General features: G+C 39.1%; 1 protein-coding gene across 1 annotated transcript in view; it reads right to left on the bottom strand.

Moving 5' to 3' along the window:
* Positions 1-7,810: 7,810 nt before the first annotated feature.
* fcf1 (FCF1 rRNA-processing protein) overlaps positions 7,811-21,447 on the bottom strand; it is a 31,341-nt gene continuing 17,704 nt past the window's right edge. The window contains exons 6-8 of the mRNA XM_079833394.1: positions 11,970-12,057; positions 9,719-9,813; positions 7,811-8,507 (exon numbers count right to left, since the gene is read on the bottom strand). Coding sequence (XP_079689520.1) covers positions 8,459-8,507; positions 9,719-9,813; positions 11,970-12,057 — 232 coding nt within the window. The 3' untranslated portion in view covers positions 7,811-8,458. The remainder of the gene's footprint in view (positions 8,508-9,718; positions 9,814-11,969; positions 12,058-21,447) is intronic.

The following is a 21,447-nucleotide window of genomic DNA, read 5'->3' as shown; positions in this document are numbered from 1 at the left end:
AGAGCATTGCATTTTCTGCTCTTAAGGTAGGCTATTTATGGAAGTGGGGCACAAATGTAGTTTACAATTATGGCAACCTTTTAAGAATGGTTGGAAACAGAATAGTCTTGAACATTTAGAAAACTGGCACAGTTCTGCACGGGTATATAGCTAACTTTTGACTATATATTTTTTACTTTAAAGTCATTGTGAATTAAGAACAGAAATTAAGCAGTGCAGTAAAATGACAGTTAGACAGGAATATAACTACATGCAAGAAAACACAAGTTTGAATAGAGTTTTAAGACTTGTGATGATAACAGGTGCTGCAGTGGCAATCTGTGTGGTTCACTAGTTTGACATCACTGACATGTACCTACAAACAAACACACAAACAATTTTTATAATATACATTTGAAAGAAAAAATGTCACATAAGCAGTTATTAATTGAGATTTTACCGGTTGAAATACTTTGGCTACACAGCATGTAGCTTCTGATGTGATATTTTTTGGAACAAGCATGGTTTTCTTTGACCTCAGGGGTGTGGGGTAAGCCCTAGAAAAGCAGCATCCCATACACTGATAGACAGGAGCCCCAGGTTTTGAGAAAATTGTGTTCTTCTTGAGTTTGCACTCCTCACATCCAACTTGTATATAAACACACACACAAACATACACAAAGAAAGTGAAGGGAAACATAGTGGTTTCATATTAAGTATTAGAATTTAGTCATTGATGGTCAACTTACAGTTAGACATGTCATTTCTTGGATACAGTTGTCCAACATGAATAATCATTAAAAACAACAATATACTTGCTCCAGCATATCTTGTCGAAATCATGATGGCTACAATAGAAAACATAAAACAGCTGAAAAAGGAACCACACTCACATTTTTAAAATACATCAAATATATATCAAATAAATATGCACAAACCTTGTTATATTTGAACATTTTAAGTGTATTCTTTAAGATCACAAATATTTATTTTGAAAAAACAATTACCTTTGTACTTGACTTCCAGTGAGATGTGATCAATCGGTCTTCTCAGACACAGGTATAACTACCTTTTATACCTTGCTTACGCCTGGCCCATTTTGTGTGTGCGTGAGCATTGCATGCGATTGTTCCCTTGCTGACCTTGTAATCCATTAGTTAAATGAAGAACTGAATATGCACTATTGTTTAAGTTAACTATATTTTGGCTTGAGAGCTCTGACTTTTATTGCCATTACATTGTTGATCGTGATAACACACTAAGCTTGTACATAACACATTTGTTCTGTTTTCAATTCAAACCTCCAGATTGTTACATCATTTGTCACATAAAGTAATCTGTAATTAACGTTGTCCCTTAACTCTTCTATAAACAAAGTATCAATTGTCAAGGATGAATGTTTACTTGCCTTGACTAGCTCTCAATCTTTCCATCTGCAGCCAATCCACAAGACCTTGGTTTGTATTGTGCCGTTTCATGCCTGATGCAAAGGTAATTCAATATTTTCAATGCCAGATGGAGAGGAGTATGTGACATTAATAATAAACTGAGACTGTTAAAAAAAGGCCAATGGGAACATGCAGACATATTCCAAAAATGCTCATGTTCTCTTTTATATTTTATGCTATTTTCAATACTGCAGTTTACTTGAGACTTTTCTGCATTATTTCAGCTTCAACGTTCTCTAATTAAAAAAAGGAAATGTACTAAAACCAAGTAAAGAAAAGTTAAGTAACATTTTGAAGGGAACACAACAATCAACATTTTTTCAAAACATACAGTGGGGAGAACATGTTTTTGATACACTGCCGATTTTGCAAGTTTGCCCATTTAAAAAGCATGTAGAAGTCTGTCATTTTTATCATAGGTAAAAATCCAGAAAATCACATTGTATGATTTTAAAGTAATTAATTTGCATTTTATTGCATGACACAAGTATTTGATACATCAGAAAAGCAGAACTTAATATTTGGTACAGAAACCTTTGTTTGCAATTACAGAGATCATATGTTTCCTGTAGTTCTTGACCAGGTTTGCACACACTGCAGCAGGGATTTTGGCCCACTCCTCCATACAGACCTTCTCCAGATCCTTCAGGTTTCGGGGCTGTCTCTGGGCAATACGGACTTTCAGCTCCCTCCAAAGATTTTCTATTGGGTTCAGGTCTGGAGACTGGCTAGGCCACTCCAGGACCTTGAGATGCTTCTTACGGAGCCACTCCTAAATTGCCCTGGCTGTGTGTTTCGGGTCGTTGTCATGCTGGAAGACCCAGTTACGACCCATCTTCAATGCTCTTACTGAGGGAAGGAGGTTGTTGGCCAAGATCTCACGATACATGGCCCCATCCATCCTTCCCTCAATACGGTGCAGTCGTCCTGTCCCCTTTGCAGAAAAGCGTCCCCAAAGAATATTTTCACCTCCATGCGTCACGGTTGGGATGGTGTTCTTGGGGTTGTACTCATCCTTCTTCTTCCTCAAAACACGGTAAGTGGAGTTTAGACCAAAAAGCTCTATTTTTGTCTCATCAGACCACATGACCTTCTCCCATTCCTCCTCTGGATCATCCAGATGGTCATCGGCAAACTTCAGACAGGCCTGGACATGCGCTGGATTAAGCAGGGGGACCTTGCGTGCACTGCAGTATTTTAATTCATGACGGCGTAGTGTGTTACTAATGGTTTTCTTTGAGACTTTGGTCCCAGCTCTCTTCAGGTCATTGACCAGGTCCTGCCGTGTAGTTCTGGGCTGATCCCTCACCTTCCTCATGATCATTGATGCTCCACGAGGTGAGATCTTGCATGGTGCCCCAGACCGAGGGAGATTGACCGTCATCTTGAACTTCTTCCATTTTCTAATAATTGCGCCAAAAGTTGTTGCCTTCTCACCAAGCTGCTTGCCTATTGTCCTGTAGCCAATCCCAGCCTTGTGCAGGTCTACAATTTTATCCCCGATGTCCTTACACAGCTCTCTGGTCTTGGCAATTGTGGAAAGGTTGGAGTCTGTTTGATTGAGTGAGTGTGTGGAAAGGTGTCTTTTATACAGGTAACAAGTTCAAACAGGCGCAGTTAATACAGGTAATGAGTGGAGAACAGGAGGGCTTCTTAAAGAAAAACTAACAGGTCTGTGAGAGCTGGAATTCTTTCTGGTTGGTAGGTGATCAAATACTTGGCATGCAATAAAATACAAATTAATTATTTAAAAATCATACAATGTGGTTTTATGGATTTTTGTTAGAGATTCCATCTCTCACAGTTGAAGTGTACCCATGATAAAAATTACAGACCTCTACATGCTTTGTAAGTAGGAAAACCTGCAAAATCGGCAGTGTATCAAATACTTGTTCTCCCCACTGTAAATGTCTAGATGAAAAACAATTCTCAACAGATCTCCATTTCACAAAAATAGCTGAAGGCTTGAACACATCTGCTCCCTTTTGATCAGACCAATCAAAAAATGGTTGGTCCATCAAACATGTAAAAACAAGAATTTATTCATTCATAATTCATTTTGGTGTTAAAAACTAGAAACTCAATTAAAAAAAAAAGTCTATTGTCCTAGATTATTAGCCACTAGTTATATAACAATAATAAGGCATGGATGACTCGGAACCAACCTAAGGTGGTGAACCTTTATAAATGAAATGCGTCAAGACAACTATCCAAGTATTCTACAAATTTGAAACTGACACTGCAGTTTTAAACAATTTATCGTAATTTATAACGTGCATGAACACAAATAGACAAATTCAACAAACTCATTTTTCTTTTTAAGACTTCCTCAACTGCACTACATCTCTAAGATCCAGGATAGGTGCATCTGTGTTTGTTTGTTTGTCAAGTTAAAGACATCTGCGCGTTTAAGTCTAATTATCAGAGCCAGCTGGGCGAACGAAAAATAGTATATATACAGTAGTCAGGTCTCTTGTCATTCGGGAAGCGAACGGCGTTTGAAGCAGGTCGGGAGAGTGCGCATGTAAGTTTTGAACATATTCTTTAGTTCTGTTGCACGGCTTAAAGTTGTAGCAACTTGCTAGAACAGTGTTGATTCTCCTACTATTATAGTATTTTATTCTGTCTGTCAGTAATTTATTACTGTCATAGTAAATTGCATTTGAATAAGATTTGACTTCGTTATTACTAAGCGAGCGTTTTGCACTTAAGTTGCCCTATCCAGGCAGAAATTGGTATTGATTTGAAGCCATTCACGGGCTATCATCATCTGCGTGTTTAAGTCTAATTATCAGAGCCAGCTGAGTGAGCAGCAGCGAATAGTATCTATTTAACGAGCGTTCCATAGCTGGCGCGGAAGCGTTCAGCCCGCGTTTTCAGCCTCTGCGTGTGAAGACCGACGCGGGTAAAGACATCTGTATTCGACTCTTCCTCTGCGCGACTCCTCCGAGGCAAGGACTCCGATAAGGCATTGAGTGATCTCCATTCTTGTCTCCTTTCATCTTTCTTTCCTCTCTCTAACCATGTGCGTCCACTCCATTCCCGTTATCTCTCAACCACGCCCCACTATTACACGGACAATTAGACGGCACCGTAACATTGCTAATCTACGTCCTGTTCCCTCCTCCTCTAATGCCCCTCCCTCTCTTTCTTTTTCTGTGGGGCTATGGAATTGTCAGTCAGCTGTCAATAAAGCTGACTTCATTCCAGCCTTTATCACCCAATCCGCTCTCAAAATCCTGGCCTTGACTGAGACTTGGGTCCGTCCAGAAGACTCAGCAACACCTGCTGCTCTTTCTAATAACTTCTCTTTCTCCCACACCCCTCGCCAGACTGGGAGGGGTCGAGGCACAGGTCTTCTCATTTCTAACAATTGGAAATACTCATCTCACACAGCTCTTTGCAATAACAACACATTTGAATATCATGCTATTACGCTTACAACTCCCACTAAAATCCATATTGTAGTCATTTACCGTCCCCCAGGTCCAGTGATCACCTTTGTCCATGAGCTAGATGTTCTGCTGTCCTCATTTCCACAGGATGGCTGCCCACTCATAGTACTCGGCGACTTCAACATTCACCTGGAAAAATCTTATGCTTCAAATTTCCACACCCTTCTAGCTTCATTCGATCTCAAACGCCTCATCACTTCACATACCCACAAATCTGGTAACCATCTGGACCTCATTTACACACGCAGCTGCTCTACTGACAACATTTTGGTCAAACCTCAACACATCTCAGATCATTTCATCATCACATTTAATCTTCAACTTACTACTCACGCACCACCAGTTCCTCCACCAGTTACTTTCAGGCGACACCTGCGCTCACTCTCTCCTTCTCATCTCTCCTCTGCTCTGTCATCCTCCCTTCCCTCATCCACACAATTCTCCTCTATGGATGTTAACACTGCAACTGACACTTTATGCTCCACTCTAACTTCTTGTCTAGACAGTATCTGCCCTCTTTCTTTTAGGCCAGCACAAGCTACTCCCTCTAACCCTTGGTTATCTGATGTTATTTGTGAACACCGGACGATACTCAGGGCAGCAGAGAGAAAATGGCATAAATCAAACCACCCATCTGATCTAGCTAAGTATCAGTCTCTGCTCTCATCCTTCTCGGATGAAATACATGCAGCTAAATCTTGTTATTTCCAAAACAAGATCAGCAGCACCTCTAAATCACGCACACTTTTCAGAACATTCAACTCTCTGCTCTGTCCTCCTCCACCACCTCCCTATCTCCAGACGACTTTGCACAATTCTTCACAAACAAAACAACAACTATCAGCAATCAGTTCTCACCCCCGCGCACTGTGGATTTTAGATCAGCCACATCCACAACCGAACATCCTCTCTCCTCATATTCTACACTCACTGAGGCCAAAGTATCTAAACTTCTCCTCTCCAGCCATCCTACCACCTGTCCTCTCGATCCCATTCCCTTGCATCTCCTTCAAGCCATCTCTCCTACACTCCTACCAGCACTCACAGTCACACACATCATCAACACATCTCTCTGCACTGGCACTTTCCCCACCACTTTCAAGCAGGCTCGGGTAACTCCACTGCTTAAGAAACCCACATTAAACGCATCACTCATAGATAACTACAGACCTGTCTCTCTCCTACCATTCATAGCAAAAACTCTTGAACGAGTTGTTTTCAACCAGGTTTCATCCTTCCTCTCACAGAATAATCAGCTGGACGTTAACCAATCCGGTTTCAAAAGGGGCCACTCCACAGAGACTGCACTACTGTCGGTCACTGAAGCTGCGGATAGCTAAAGCTGAGTCCAAATCATCAGTCCTCGTCCTCCTTGATCTATCTGCTGCCTTCGACACGGTCAATCATCAGATTCTTCTGTCCACTCTCTCATCACTGGGCATCACAGGGACTCCGCTCCATTGGTTTGAGTCTTATCTCACAGGTAGGTCTTTCAAGGTTGCCTGGAGAGGAGAGGAATCCCTAGCACATCAACTGAACAGGGGGGTTCCTCAGGGCTCAGTGCTTGGACTTCTCCTTTTCTCCATTTACACAACTTCATTGGGTCCCATCATACAGGCACATGGCTTCTCATATCACTGCTATGCTGATGACACTCAGCTCTACCTTTCATTCCAACCAGACGACCCCACAGTAGCTGCAAGAATCTCCAGCTGTCTGGCCGACATCTCTGCATGGATGAGTAAAAATCACCTACAGCTCAACCTGTCAAAGACTGAGTTGCTCATCTTCCCTGCCAGTCCCACTATGCAACATGACTTCACCATCCAGTTAGGTACATCCCTGATCTCCCCTTCAAAATCAGTCAGAAATCTTGGAGTTACATTTGATGACCAGTTGTCCTTCAGAGAACACATTGCTAAGACAGCTCGCTCGTGCAGGTTTGCGCTCTACAACATCAGGAAGATTAGACCGTTCCTAACAGAGCACGCAACACAGCTGCTTGTCCAGGCCCTGGTTATTTCCAGACTTGACTACTGCAATGCGCTTCTGGCTGGACTCCCCTCTTGTGCAATCCAAACACTTCGAATGATCCAGAATGCAGCGGCACGTCTTGTCTTCAATGAGCCCAAAAGTCAAGTCAAGTCAAGCGAAGTCAACTTTATTTATATAGCGCTTTTAACAATGTAGATTGTTTCAAAGCAGCTTTACAGTGTTAAACAGGAAAATAATGCAGCATAATTTTATTCAGCTGTATAGCCATTCTGGAGAAAACGCTGATGTCATCAGTTCATTTCAATTATCATACAGTGACAGTGTGGGCTTTAGATCAATAATTAGATCAGTAATTTAGTTTATGTGGTTAATTTAGTTTATTAATTAGATTTATTTCGATGTTTAGTTGAAAAATTGAGTGTGGACCCACGTCACACCACTCTTCATCTCTCTGCACTAGCTACCACTCGCTGCTCGCAAGTTTAAAGGCGCTGACGCTTGTCCACAGAGCCACCACGTGCTCAGCTCCTGCATACTTTGACTCGATTCTACGACTCCACACCCCCACCAGAAGCCTTCGTTCAGCTAAGGAGCGAAGGCTTGTGGTACCATCACAGAGAGGCAAAAAATCCCTTTTTCATTCAACGTTCCCAGCTGGTGGAACGATCTTCCCAACGCCATCCGAAACACTGATTCGTTGAAAACTCATCTCTTCAGTGAGCACTTAACCTCTTAAAAAAAAAAAAAAAAAATCCTTTCTTCCCTTTTACCTCCCTACTCTAGCCTGTGCTACACTGAGAAATGTACACAGACTAAGTATTTCAGGCACTTGATGCGCTCACTCGACTCTTCATGACCAATCGCTTATTGTACCCCCAAGTTGTAAGTCGCTTTGGATAAAAGCGTCTGCTAAATGCATAAATGTAAATGTAAAGAACTTAAAGAAATTAATAAATTTATTCAGCAAGGAGGCATTAAATTGATCAAAAGTGACAGTAAAGACATTAAAAATCTTACAGATCAAAAACTTTTGAACCGCAGTGTAGTTATACAAGTGAACAAGATTAATGCATTTATTTTCATTTAAAGGGATGAACTGGACAGAAAAAAAGATTAGGCGTAAAAGATTCCTTATTCTGTGGACAACATCAATATCACAGCCTTCATCTTTCAGTCGAAATTGTGGTTACCCTCCGCATCATAAATTCATGAAACTAAGCTTGTTTGCTCATAATGACTTGTCTCCATATGTACAAAGTTTTGAGAAATCTGTATTTTGTGCTAAATAACAAGGGGGGGGGGGGGGGGGTGTCTTAGATCACTGAAGTTTGAACTCATGTTTGGGATTAATAATTTTTATTTTTTTCAGATCACTTTCTTACAATTTTTTTTTCAAAAAACAATCTCATACATTTTCCACAAATTTCCACCCATTTTCTGTGCACTGGGCATCTGGGCTGCCAAAGACTATGGTGGAGTACTGAATACATTTCACAGGGAAAATCTTTTAAAAAGGTAGAAGGTGGGAGTAAAGCAACTAAAAAAAAACAAGATCCATCAAAAAAAAAACACTTCTCTGTACTACAACCGTGGTGCGCCATAATCGTCAGGCATTCTCTCAATGTTATACCTGTAAAATAAATGTTATAACAGTTTTGTTAATTTACATAGGTGAAATTATATTCTACTGTTACAATTTAATACATATACACAATTTATATGCATATACAAACACACACATTAATATTGAAGTCCAAATTGATTTAAAAAAAAACTTTATAGAACCCCTCCCTTAAAAATCCTTATAAATGTGGTATGCTTTTTTTTTTTAGAAAGAAAAATTTAAAAGCCTAATTGGGGATAATTAATAAATTATGAACAATGTACTGCTATTGTGTGAATTATATGCAATTAATAAAAAGTAACTAATTTGAGTACTTTAAAACATATAATCTATTTACAAGTACTTTAGAGTAGATTTTTGGAATCTGATTACTAGTTTGAATATAAATCAGTACTACCCAGCAGTGTATGCAGCATCTGTGCATTAGTGGTGAGGATTTTTTTCTGCATCTATATGCCATTTTACACACTACAGATAAGACTGATCTCATTCTCAGGAACTGGCATACAACATCTATTGTACCTGCCATTATCTCATTTTCTAGCACTATACAACATTTTCTATTTGGGATTGTTTGCTTTGTTGCTATTATTGTTTGACGTGATGTGTTTATGTAGATATTAGACAAAAAGGAGCCAAAAAAATCAGAAACACTTTTCACAAATATATACAAATGTTTAATTCTTAAAAAATACACTACATCCTTCCATGGATATTTTGCAGAAGTGATCCCTATTTTATTTTCTCGTCGGTTCAAGGCAGCTAGGACAGTTATGTAACAGGTAGCCATTTACACATTAAGCCAGTAGCAACAAGTGATCTTTTTGAATATTATGACTTAATAATTGAATCATTCAACTGAATTGTTAAAAAAAAGATGCATTCAGAAAAGAAACATGATGATTGTGTGTTGCTCTAAAACTGTTGAACCTGCTTTGACTTAGTTTTTTAAATAATTTTTGTTTGTGAAGCAAAGCAGACAATATCACTGGCAACTCAATAATGTAAGTTACTTGATATTACCTTCTTGTTTACTGAGCTGTTAAATGTCAATGATCTCATAGAAAAATATTTAGTAAAAATACCCCCCCCACACACACCTACCCTCAACGACCCCTCATTACTTACTTTAAGGCAAGGTTTAGCGAAGGGTAAATTAATACATTGTTAATTAAACTAGTTCTTAATTAAACCAAGCAGAGTGAGAGCTGGGGTACCTGTGGTTGGAGATGTACATGATTGGGACTCCCGGGATCTTCCGGATCCTCCTTTTTAGGTCCCTGTCCACCGTGGCCACAATGTAACACTTGTGCTAGTGGAGTAAAAAGGAATCCTTTGATCAGAATGTAAAGCAAAATATAAAATATGTATATCAGCTCTGAAGTTAGAATTGTTTTATAGTATCAAATGATTAATTTGACATTTAACTCACAAATCGTATGTAATTGTTTTTATTTTATTTCCAAACATATTTGTGGATCTCATTCTAGTTGTGAATTTGCTCAACTTCTCTACATTTGGTATCTATTAACCCTCATAATGCATTCAAAAATATGCATACAATTTTTGCATTGGAACGTAATCTTATAAAACAGTCATAACTTAAATAAAAAATATACAGGATATATTGGATCAATAACTTCTCATTATTACCATGTTATTACTACACATCCTTTTTATTGAATAAAAATGTAAAAATGTTTTTTTTTTCCCTATTCATGAAAAATCTGACAAGAAAATATTTTTTAAATATCCATGAGAATAACAAAAAAGAAATTATATAAAATGTATAACATTATTATTATATAATTACCAGTATTAACTCCTTTGAAATCAATGAATTTAACTAAATTCATTAGAACTTACAACTAATGACTGCTAAAAATAGTCCAAATATATGGATCCAACAAACAATCAATATCATTCCGGAATGCTTTCAAACAAAATATATTCATTTTACTTACATAATCTTTCACTTCCTGATGAAAATTAACCATTGGAGCATAAAAAACTCATTATCAATGGGTGTGCATAATTTAAAGAGCACCTATCATGGAATTTTGAAATTTACCTTTCATGTAGTGTGTAACATAGATCTAAGTGAACAAAATCATCCTGCAAAGTTTTGAAATATGACAGTACACCGTATATATAGTTATTTTCTTTCAAAAGTAAGAGTCGACTGAGTCATTTTTAAGAATCGTTAGAAGACCGAAGCTTTTTCTCTGACTAGATGACGTCAACTTGTCAAGTTATTTGAATACGATACGCCCACTTATTGCGCTCCAAGACGCCAGTGAAAACCAGAAAACATCATGGCGACGAGACGCTGTGTTCTGAAGTGTGACTCAAAAGCAAACTTTGTTCATCTGCCCAAGGATGAGCATTTGAAGACTAAGTGGCTTGAAGACAAACCATACCTTGTCGCGATTGTGTGTTTATTTAATCGTCAAATGTCTCTATTTGCATGTTTCGCGATCTCAGGAAGCTTTTATTATGGACTTCTATTATGGCACATGGTATCTTCTTCGTCTGTCTGTACCATATATGGACTACATGTGCACAGAGCGCCCTCTGGCTGCCAGTATGAATTGAAAACAACACATAAGAGACATCTGCGCATTTTGAGGAAGTATTGAATAAAAAATACTCCTCTGTTTAGAAATTTGACACAGACATATGAGAATCTATCAATATGTCTCCTCATCTGCACACTTTTGAACTAAAAGCCCTGAGGGATGTTGATTTGTCGCGAGTCTTCGTGAGGAGAATAGAGTTTTTTTATGAATGAGATCAGCTGAGGCTCATATTACAATCAAACGGTTCCGACGCGGTTTTCATATTCATAACTCCTGACACATTAACAAATTACTGTCACTATAAGACTTTGATGGGCGTTCCGTTTCCGAAATTTTTGCACAGACTATACCAATCACAACTGACTGGGTCATCGGACCAATCACCACAGATTAGCATCACGTAAAGGCGGGGTTTTGAAAAGTGAATCACTAAAGGAATCATTTGAGAATCGCTGTCAAAACAGGTAAAAATAAATGCATATTATAAGAAAACTAAAGTCTTTTTTGTCATTGCATGCATGCAAAACTGTTGTTGGGGACTTCTAAAACAATATTTTAAATGCCATGATAGGTGCTCTTTAAAAAAAGTTTAGCAACAAAATTCAGTCCCAAAAATGAGTGTGAGACATGATGGATAACATAATCCAACGTATAACAGTAACGTATAACATGTAATTCTAACTGTAAAATTCCTGTTGAAACCTGGGTCAAAATTGAATTTTTTTTTCTTTGTTTTTTTTTTTATTATTGGTTCTCTGTCTTAATAACTTATTTGATTGGCTCATTTGCAAAGTTTGCAAAAACTTTGCAATTTTCTCAATTCTGATTGTTGTCATTTATTAGGGAATACGAAACACTTCTAACCCCACAGCTAACAAAGTTCTAATACCTGTGTTACTCGTTGTACCAAGCAGTCATCAGCATACGTTCCTTTGTGTGAGCAAGGCAAGCGATCAAAGCGGGGATCTTTGGCAATCCTGTAAAAAAAGTTCAAAAAGCCATAAAAACCAAGGAAGAAAGAGTAGCCAATTTCACAAAGGAAAACTGCAGTAAAATAATCATTTATCAACAAATATTAACATTTCTGGTAAATGCTACAATTCACACATGCAACAGCTTTTCAATTAGATTACTCTGTCGCATAACTTATTACTAGAGATGCACCAATTCTAAATTTCTCCGCCAATACGAATGCCGAGTATTTAGAATGACATCTGCCGATACAGGTAGTATGATTTTCTTAAGGGAAAACTATCTATATAGGGAACCCTCTCATGTGGTACATTACTATAACATTAGAGGTTAAAATTAACAACCCAGATATTATATTAATTTGCTATTTATTTTCAGATATAATAATAAAAACACAAATGTTTGTATAACTCAGTGTAACTCAGTTGCACATAAGTTCACGTATATTCATGGCAAGTTTATTCAAACATACATATACAATTAAAATTAAATAAGCCCCTCCTCTCTAGTGTTTTATAGCTAACTAGCGAAATGTAAAAATTGGATAACTTTCCAGAGGTAATGCAACATTACGTGACACATTGTTCATAAGCTGTTATTGACATTTTTCAGCAACTAAAACACAGAGTGCATTAGACATGATACATTTCAGAAAGTTGTACGTGTCTTTCAACATACCTTTTGATGTTTATGCATGTTTTTTTCATGCTACATGCTGCCGCTTGAACTGAAGCACTACAGCGATCAGTCACATCATATTTAAAAGCGTCAAAACGCCATTTGTTTTAATTTTATGATAAAATGGACAGTAGAGAATTTGAAAGCAGAGACTTTGTTTCTTATCAGAAGTATCAAAAGTGCATTGGATGGGATGTGCTACAAATAATGTTTGGTCTAGAAAAAAATGCGGACCTGACTACCCTGGCTTGAATTACGGGTGATTCATATTCATATGTCAAATAGAGCCTGCTTTACGTCACTGTTTTTTTAAACTGTTAATGCGTTATTGTCGCGTTAACTTTGACAGCCCTGAATTCAACACGAGAGGTTTTCTTCACATGCAATATGAGTTGCAGTATGACATTTCCACTCCCTTTTTATTTGTCAGGATATAAATCAGCCCTGATCACAGCTGTTTTTAAACAAACGGCCGACAGCCAATAGTGAAAATAAATGCTTTTATCGGTCAAAACCGATTATTGGCCGATACATCGGTACATCCCTACTTATTACTAATTACATTTTAAATCTCATATCATCCGACCTGCTCTTCTAATTCTATCAAATAAATAATTTTAAAACCATCTACTGCTAGTTTTACTGGAGCGAAAAGTAAATTCTAGCACGACACTTCTGTTTAAGTAAAAGTTTAAGATGCAAATAGCTAAACCTGTTTGACCCTCTCCTATCCAGCAGGCAATACAGTCTCATACACTGACCGAGGAAACTGCTTTTTTCCAAGAGCTGTAGCCTCTATTATCCCTATACAGGTGTCTAGACTGTTGGAGCACTGTGTCTAGTGTCTAGACTGTTGGAACACCCCCCTCACTATAAATCATATACATGCTGCTACCACCAGTATTCTTTTAATGCACTTACTCATTAACTTGACTTATTTTATCTATTGTCAAATCATTCATTTTATTACACACACACACACGCACGCACGCACGCACGCGCAGGTCATATAATTAGAATATCATCAAAAAGTTTATTTATTTCACTAATTCCATTCAAAAAGTGAAACTTGTATATTATATTAATCCATTACACACAGACTGATATATTTCAAATGTTTATTTCTTTGAATTTTAATGATTAAAACTGACAACTAAAGGAAAATCCCAAATTCAGTATCTCAGAAAATTTGAATATTGGTTAAATATTGAAGATACCTGGTGCCACACTCTAATCAGCTAATTAACTCACACCTGCAAAGGCCTTTAAATGGTCTTTCAGTCTAGTTCTGTAGGCTACACAATCATGGGGAAGACTGCTGACTTGACAGTTGTCCAAAAGATGACCATTGACACCTTGCACAAGGAGGGCAAGACACAAAAGGTCATTGCAAAAGAGGCTGGTTGTTCACAGAGCTCTGTGTCCAAGCACATTAATAGAGGCACGAAGGGAAGGAAAAGATGTGGTAGAAAAAAAAGTGTACAAGCAATAGGGATAACCCACCCTGGAGAGGATTGTGAAACCAAACCCATTAAAAAATGTGGGGGAGATTCACAAAGAGTGGACTGCAGCTGGAGTCAGTGCTTCAAGAACCACTACACAGACAATTGCAAGACATGGGTTACAGCTGTCGCATTCCTTGCGTCAAGCCACTCTTGAACAACAGACAGCATCAGAAGCGTCTCGCCTGGGTTAAAGACAAAAAGGACTGGACTGCTGCTGAGTGGTCCAAAGTTATGTTCTCTGATGAAAGTAAATTTTGCATTTTCTTTGGAACTCAGGGTCCAAGAGTCTGGAGGAAGAGAGGAGAGGCACACAATCCATGTTGCTTGAGGTCCAGTGTAAAGTTTCCACAGTCAGTGATGATTTGGGGTGCCATGTCATCTGCTGGTGTTGGTCCACTGTGTTTTCTGAGGTCCAAGGTCAACGCAGGCGTATACTTAGCCTGGCTCCGCCCTCCTACGTACTTCCGCTCAATTTTCATTTTCCTTCAGTACTACGTCTGGGACTGCGGTGTATGCTTAGGTTTTCCCCCGAACAATTTTTTACCGGTCCAATCAGCGCACAGAGGGAGTGGCTGAGAGCGATGACGTTGATGTCGTGCGCTAGTTTGAGTTTTAGTTCAGTAATGGCGTCGGAGAAATATGCGAGTGTGTGGCAGCGCTGACGAATGTCCAGAAGTTAAAAGTGTGGCGAGGTGGACGAGCGAGCGAGACCGGTGTGCGTGATTGAGACACACCGGTCTCGAGTCCTCGCATGAGGGAGCACGGAGGCATATAAGGGCGAGCGACACCGGTGAAGGACGAGAGAGGACCAGGACTGGATTTTAAGTTGGGTTTTGTTATGTTTGTGCGCGGCAGTCGTCCGTGAGGGGCTGCCGCTTTTACTTTCATTTTGTGTTTATTATTTGATTAAAAGTTGTTAAACGTTCGCCGGTTCCCGCCTCCTTCTTCCCTGAACAAACGAACTCCCGTTACACGGAGCAAGAACAATCACTGCTGTACTGCTGATGTTGTGGTCCGGGAAAAGTCTTTTCCAGCTCGCTCCGTTAGTGGTGAAGGAGTTGGCTGAAGCCGTCCGTCTCCCACCACCCGCGAGAAAAACCCAGGCTGAATTATCGAATTTTGACAAACACCAAGGTCGTGTGGTAATGTAATTGCTGTCCGAATCCACATCTCGGAGTTTTCAAGAATATATCACTTCAAAACTCACTGTTTATATCCTTTATAGACCCTTTCAGAGCACTGCGCGGTTGCGTGAGCTGTAATTTGCATTTCTAGACTTGTATTTCTTTAAATACTGGCAAGTGTTTACAAGAGCAAAATATTTCACCACCGCTCAAAAAATAAAAGAAGAAAAGCACGTAAACATTTGAATTGGGCTGTTATTCAAGGCAGCATTTATTCTTATCATACTAAGCATTTGACATTTTATTGACAGCATACAATCATGTTATGATTGCACGATATATGCACCACGAGAGCAGCGCGTTCTGATCACAAAACTCTCCTCTCCACCGTGAATAAATAACAATCCGAATGCACGAGGTTTTATCACTGATACTGAGGTGGTGTGCTCAGTTAATGTGAGAATCAAAGGCGAACGGCGCGTGACATACGTCACGACCAAACGTTAGCGATTGGTTAGGCAGATTCAGAGTGACTCTTGGCAGATCCAATAGTTTTAAACTTCAACAGAGAACCCGCCTTCAAGGAAGTAAACGCTTGTCAATGGAGAGTGGCCAGACTCTATGTACAAATGAAATGTACGAGAGTCTGGTAAAACCAGGCTAGCGTATACTAGGGCTGTGCTCAAAATATCGATACAACGATACATCGTCATGAACTCCTGACGATGCGCCTATCGATACAGCAGCTGCTGTATCGATACTGTGTGCGTTTGAATGTAACCAACGCAACGCGAGCAGCAGTGCAAGACATTCAAAATGGAGAAGAGGTTTTCAGTTAATGAATGAACGGAACATTGCAGCGCGCCTCACATCCATTAAATAGCAATACTCTTTGTGCTTGGTTGCTATTGATATAAAACAAAGTTTCAGATTTCAAAAACATAAATACCGTTTTGGCGCTGTGGCGCAGCTCAGCTCTGTAGAAGCGGCCGCGCGCAACGCATGTGAACGGATCTTCTCTTCCGCCTTAATACTTAATACCAGTTACAGCGCAAAATAAACATGAATGAACATCTGAATGTGTGTCAAAAGATAGAGTACAACTTACTGACATCCGTATCATGTCACATGAAATAGCTCAATCAGTGTTTCAAACGCGGAAAGGCGTCAGTAGAACAGCTTGTAAACTATGTCATTTCAACGTCACATTTGCCTCAAAAAACATATCCAGTGTCCATATTCGTTGGTCAGCTAGAAAAATTTACTCTAGAGAGGTGCATTTTTCTAAATATATGCACCATATTCCATATACATTATAATTTTGAATGTTCTTCAATATTTAATGCATGTTTGAATTAATCTGGCAAGTTTTTATGACAGCCGTCATTTAAATGTTTACATTTCAAACCGAATTAGAGTAGAAATATGATTATGCAATTTGTAAAGTTAGTATTATAACTATTATTATTAAAAAAACATAATTGTGTAAATTGTGTAATTTAAGTGTTTGTACAAATCTGTTCATTTTTACCTTTAATATTATAGTACAACTGACTCCCATAGTTTACAGCATTAGTAAGATTTGTTTTCCCAAATTTGTTTTAGATTTATCGCAAGATTTGTTTTACATTCAAAAAATTTGCCATGTATTGTACCTGATATACATCCAAAATAATCAATACTGGACCGAACCTTTCCAAAGTTTTTTTGTGACAATTTATTTATTTCATTTAACTCATTGTTTTTTTTAATGACAAAAACAAAATAGTTTTTCAGTTATCACAACTGTTATAGCACTGGTTATTCAATAACAGATATTACTGTTACTAAACTCAAAATAAATTTAATTCCAAATTGATCCATATCGTGATACGTATCGTATCGTGACTCATTGCTGGTGATACACAGCCCTAGCGTATACCAGGAAGTTTTAGAGCACTTCATGCTTCCTGCTGCTGACCAACTTTATGGAGATGCAGTTTTCATTTTCCAACAGGACTTGGCACCTGCACACAGAGCCAAAGCAACCAGTGCCTGATTTAAGGACCATGGTATCCCTTCTTAATTGGCCAGCAAACTCGCCTGACCTTAACCCCATAGAAACTATGTGGGGTATTGGCAAGAGGAAGATGCGATATGCCAGACCCAACAATACCGAAGAGCTGAAGGCCACTATCAGAGCAACCTGGGCTCTCATAACACCCGAGCAGTGCCACAGACTCCATGCCACGCCGCACTGCTGCAGTAATTCAGGCAAAAGGAGCCCCAACTAAGTATTGAGTGCTGTACATGCTAATACTTTTCAGTTGGCCAAGATTTCTAAAAATCCTTTCTTTGTATTGGTCTTACTCTTAAGTAATATTCTAATTTTCTGAGATACTGAATTTGGGATTTTCCTAAGTTGTTAGTTATAATCATCAAAATTAAAAGAATACATACATACAAATATATATATATTTATTAGGGATGCAACAATACAGTTAGTCCACTGTTCAATACATACCTCGGTTTTTTAAACACGGTTCTCAGTTTGGTTCGGTTCTGACTCAAAAATTAAAATTCTGTCATTGATTACTCACGCTCGAGTTGTTTTAAACCTGAAAAAAGTTCTTTCTTCCATTGGACATAAAATATATTTTGAAGAATGTTGGAAACCAAACAGTTGCTGGTCCCCATTGTAGAAAATAATAATATGGAAGTCAATGGCTACCATCAAATGTCTGGTATTCAACTGTCTGTGTTCAACACAAGAAATTAATATGGAACAACATTAGAGTGAGTAAATAATGACATCATTTTAGAGGTGAACTGTCCCTTTAAGGACAAGCGGCAGCATGTTCACTAGGCTGCGCTGCTGTCAATTTAAGATCTGTACGCATCTAATATACAGACATACGCGTTTTTACTTTCACTTTAGACATAACCGACTGTGTTTATGTTAACCTTGTGTGTATTAGACAGTATTAGCACAGTAAGACGACTATTTAGTCCTGTAATCACGTGTTTGAAAGGCGTTTAGTGCGTACGTTCGGAAAAGCGCATGTTAAAACCGCGCACGCGAATGAAACCGGAAGGCTTTAAAACGCATGCAAATAATGAACTTTCGTGATTGTGAATAACTATAGTGTTCCGTGAGTTAGGGTTGTAACGATTTTACCAAAAATAAAAACCTTGATTAATTGAACATTTTACCTCGATTACGATTAATGAACGATTGTTTTTTCTTTCATTGTTTGCCCTCGTAAGGTTTTTGATTAAGTTCCTGATAAGGTTTGTACTGTAAGTATTTTCTACTATTAAAGGTGGAATTTTTTTTTCTAATGAAAAAGTGCATTTCTTTGTGATTTTAAAACACTTGAAGGAAACGGTTCACTTTCAGCAGTTATTGTCTATGGGGCAGATTTCTGTTTGTTGTACATCAGATACAGATAAATGAACACAGTAGGCCTACATTACATTTATTTGAATGCATTAATGGGAGAGTGATTGTGTGTGAATTACTCATACCGTCTCTATTCATTATGAAGCTGTGTGGTTTGTACTTACTTCAAAGGTATTAAAATATATGCTATAACGTAGGGGTGTAACGGTTCGTGTATTGAGTTCCAAATGGAATCAGTATTCCCTATTTGATCATCCCTATGTGAGCAGGACACGCGTGTATCGTATGTAGCAGTTTGGAATGCACTTGGCAAAGGGAGCGGCGTAATTTCCTCATTATCTTCAGCTGGGATGTTCCCGTGACAACGCAGCGCCGGCATAAATAAATATACAATTCATATTTTTAAGAGTTATATTACTTTTTATATACAGTATTACAAAGCATATTTTTATAAACATTTTAAAATAAAAAAATGTTTATTTTTATTTGCAACAGTTAGGCTAAAAAAAAAGAAAATGATGCAGATAAAACTGCGACATCTGCTGCAGTGTTGCCAAGTTCATACATGTCCGCAGGTTGAAGCGACCCCAATTGTGTGATATTTAGCACCGGGTCCGGGAATGCGTATTTCAGCAGGAAACCCTGCCAAAAAGACATATATTTTACCCCCCATAAGAGATTTTTACCAAAAAAACCCCACTGAAATGAGACTGGGCTTGTTTTGGGCTAGTTTTGAGTAGCGATTGGGCGGGTTTTGTTGTGAATATCTGGCAACCCTGATCTGCTGACGGACACTGTGCTGCGTTGTCACCGGAACATCCCAGCTGAAGATAATGAGGAATTTACGCCGCTCCCTTTGCCAAGTGCATTCCAAACTGCTACATACGGTACACGTGTGTCCTGCTCACATAGGGATGATCAAATAGGGAATACTGATTCCATTTGGAACTCACCCCGTGAACCGTTCGGTACGAATACGCGAACCGTTACACCCCTACTATAACGGTTGAGTTTCTAAGCTACTTTAGTGACTTTACTTTAGTCACAGGACGGCGTTGACACTGCGTTTCTGCGCTGCTCTTTGCGCGATCTTCACGTGATGTGCGAGCTTCTGTCTCAGTGTTCGTTTGTTACAATATATCAGGCATTAGTTCAACATAATACACATCTGATGGTCGAAAACTGGCTTTAATGTTCAAACTGGCAGGGCTTAAAACACATACAAATGACAAAGCTTTGTGAGGATGCAGGTGAAAAAGGTCCGCCTTCAGGGCGCGCGCGCGCGTTGTCAGAGACGCGACACGGCTCAGCTCTCTGTGTCACAGAAAGAAGCTGAGCACTGAACGGATACGTATTGTTATTTTTGAATAGTGCACAATCGCTTTAAATGTTGAAACTGGCAAGCCTTTAAACGCATTTACTTGACAAACTTTATGAGCACGAAAGTGAAAGCGATCTGGCTTCGGGGCTTGCGTGCGCCGCCTGTGTGTGTGTGTGTGTGTCGGTGGCAGCGCGAATAGGCTATTAGAACGGTGTTTCACTGACCTGTATATAAACTGTGTAAAACATGCAGTTACTATAGTGATTCTGGGCATCTATAAACACAGATAACTGCTCCTGCTTCTCTGTGTGCCTGCAAACTGCACTTGATGTGACTGACGGAGCGGAGTCACGTGAAAACCGAAATAACCGACATGGGAAAAATACGTCGGTTAGAGGTTCTGAATGTCGGTTTCGGTTATTTTCCGATGAATCGTACAGCCCTACCGTGAGTATAACTCTAACTCTAACGTGTGATGTGAATGTATGTCGCGTTGTTCAGTATATTGGGATGGAGGCAAATGATAGAATTTGTAGAAAAATTATTAATTAAATGCAAAACCGAAAAAAACCCCCCGCAATTCACAAGCGCGTATTGAATCGTGAATTACGTACCGAACGGTTCAATATTATATTGAGAATTGTGGCATTCCTAATATAATATTATATATATACTCACCTAAAGGATTATTAGGAACACCATACTAATACTGTGTTTGACCCCCTTTCGCCTTAATTCTACGTGGCATTGATTCAACAAGGTGCTGAAAGCATTCTTTAGAAATGTTGGCCCATATTGATAGGATAGCATCTTGCAGTTGATGGAAATTTGTGGAATGCACATCCAGGGCACGAAGCTCCCGTTCCACCACATCCCAAAGATGCTCTATTGGGTTGAGATCTGGTGACTGTGGGGGCCATTTTAGTACGGTGAACTCATTGTCATGTTCAAGAAACCAATTTGAAATGATTCGAGCTTTGTGACATGTGCATTATCCTGCTGGAAGTAGCCATCAGAGGATGGGTACATGGTGGTCATAAAGGGATGGACATGGTCAGAAACAATGCTCAGGTAGGCCGTGGCATTTAAACGATGCCCAATTGGCACTAAGGGGCCTAAAGTGTGCCTAGAAAACATCCCCCACACCATTACACCACCACCACCAGCCTGCACAGTGGTAACAAGGCATGATGGATCCATGTTCTCATTCTGTTTACGCCAAATTCTGACTCTACCATCTGAATGTCTCAACAGAAATCGAGACTCATCAGACCAGGCAACATATTTCCAGTCTTCAACTGTCCAATTTTGGTGAGCTCGTGCAAATTGTAGCCTCTTTTTCCTATTTGTAGTGGAGATGAGTGGTACCCGGTGGGGTCTTCTGC

The sequence above is a fragment of the Gobio gobio genome (genome assembly GCF_949357685.1).
Source record: "Gobio gobio genome assembly, chromosome: 13".
In the NCBI taxonomy this organism is placed as follows: Eukaryota; Metazoa; Chordata; class Actinopteri; order Cypriniformes; family Gobionidae; genus Gobio; species Gobio gobio.
Note: the sequence above shows the minus strand (reverse complement) of the source record. Positions and strands in the feature narration are given on the sequence as shown.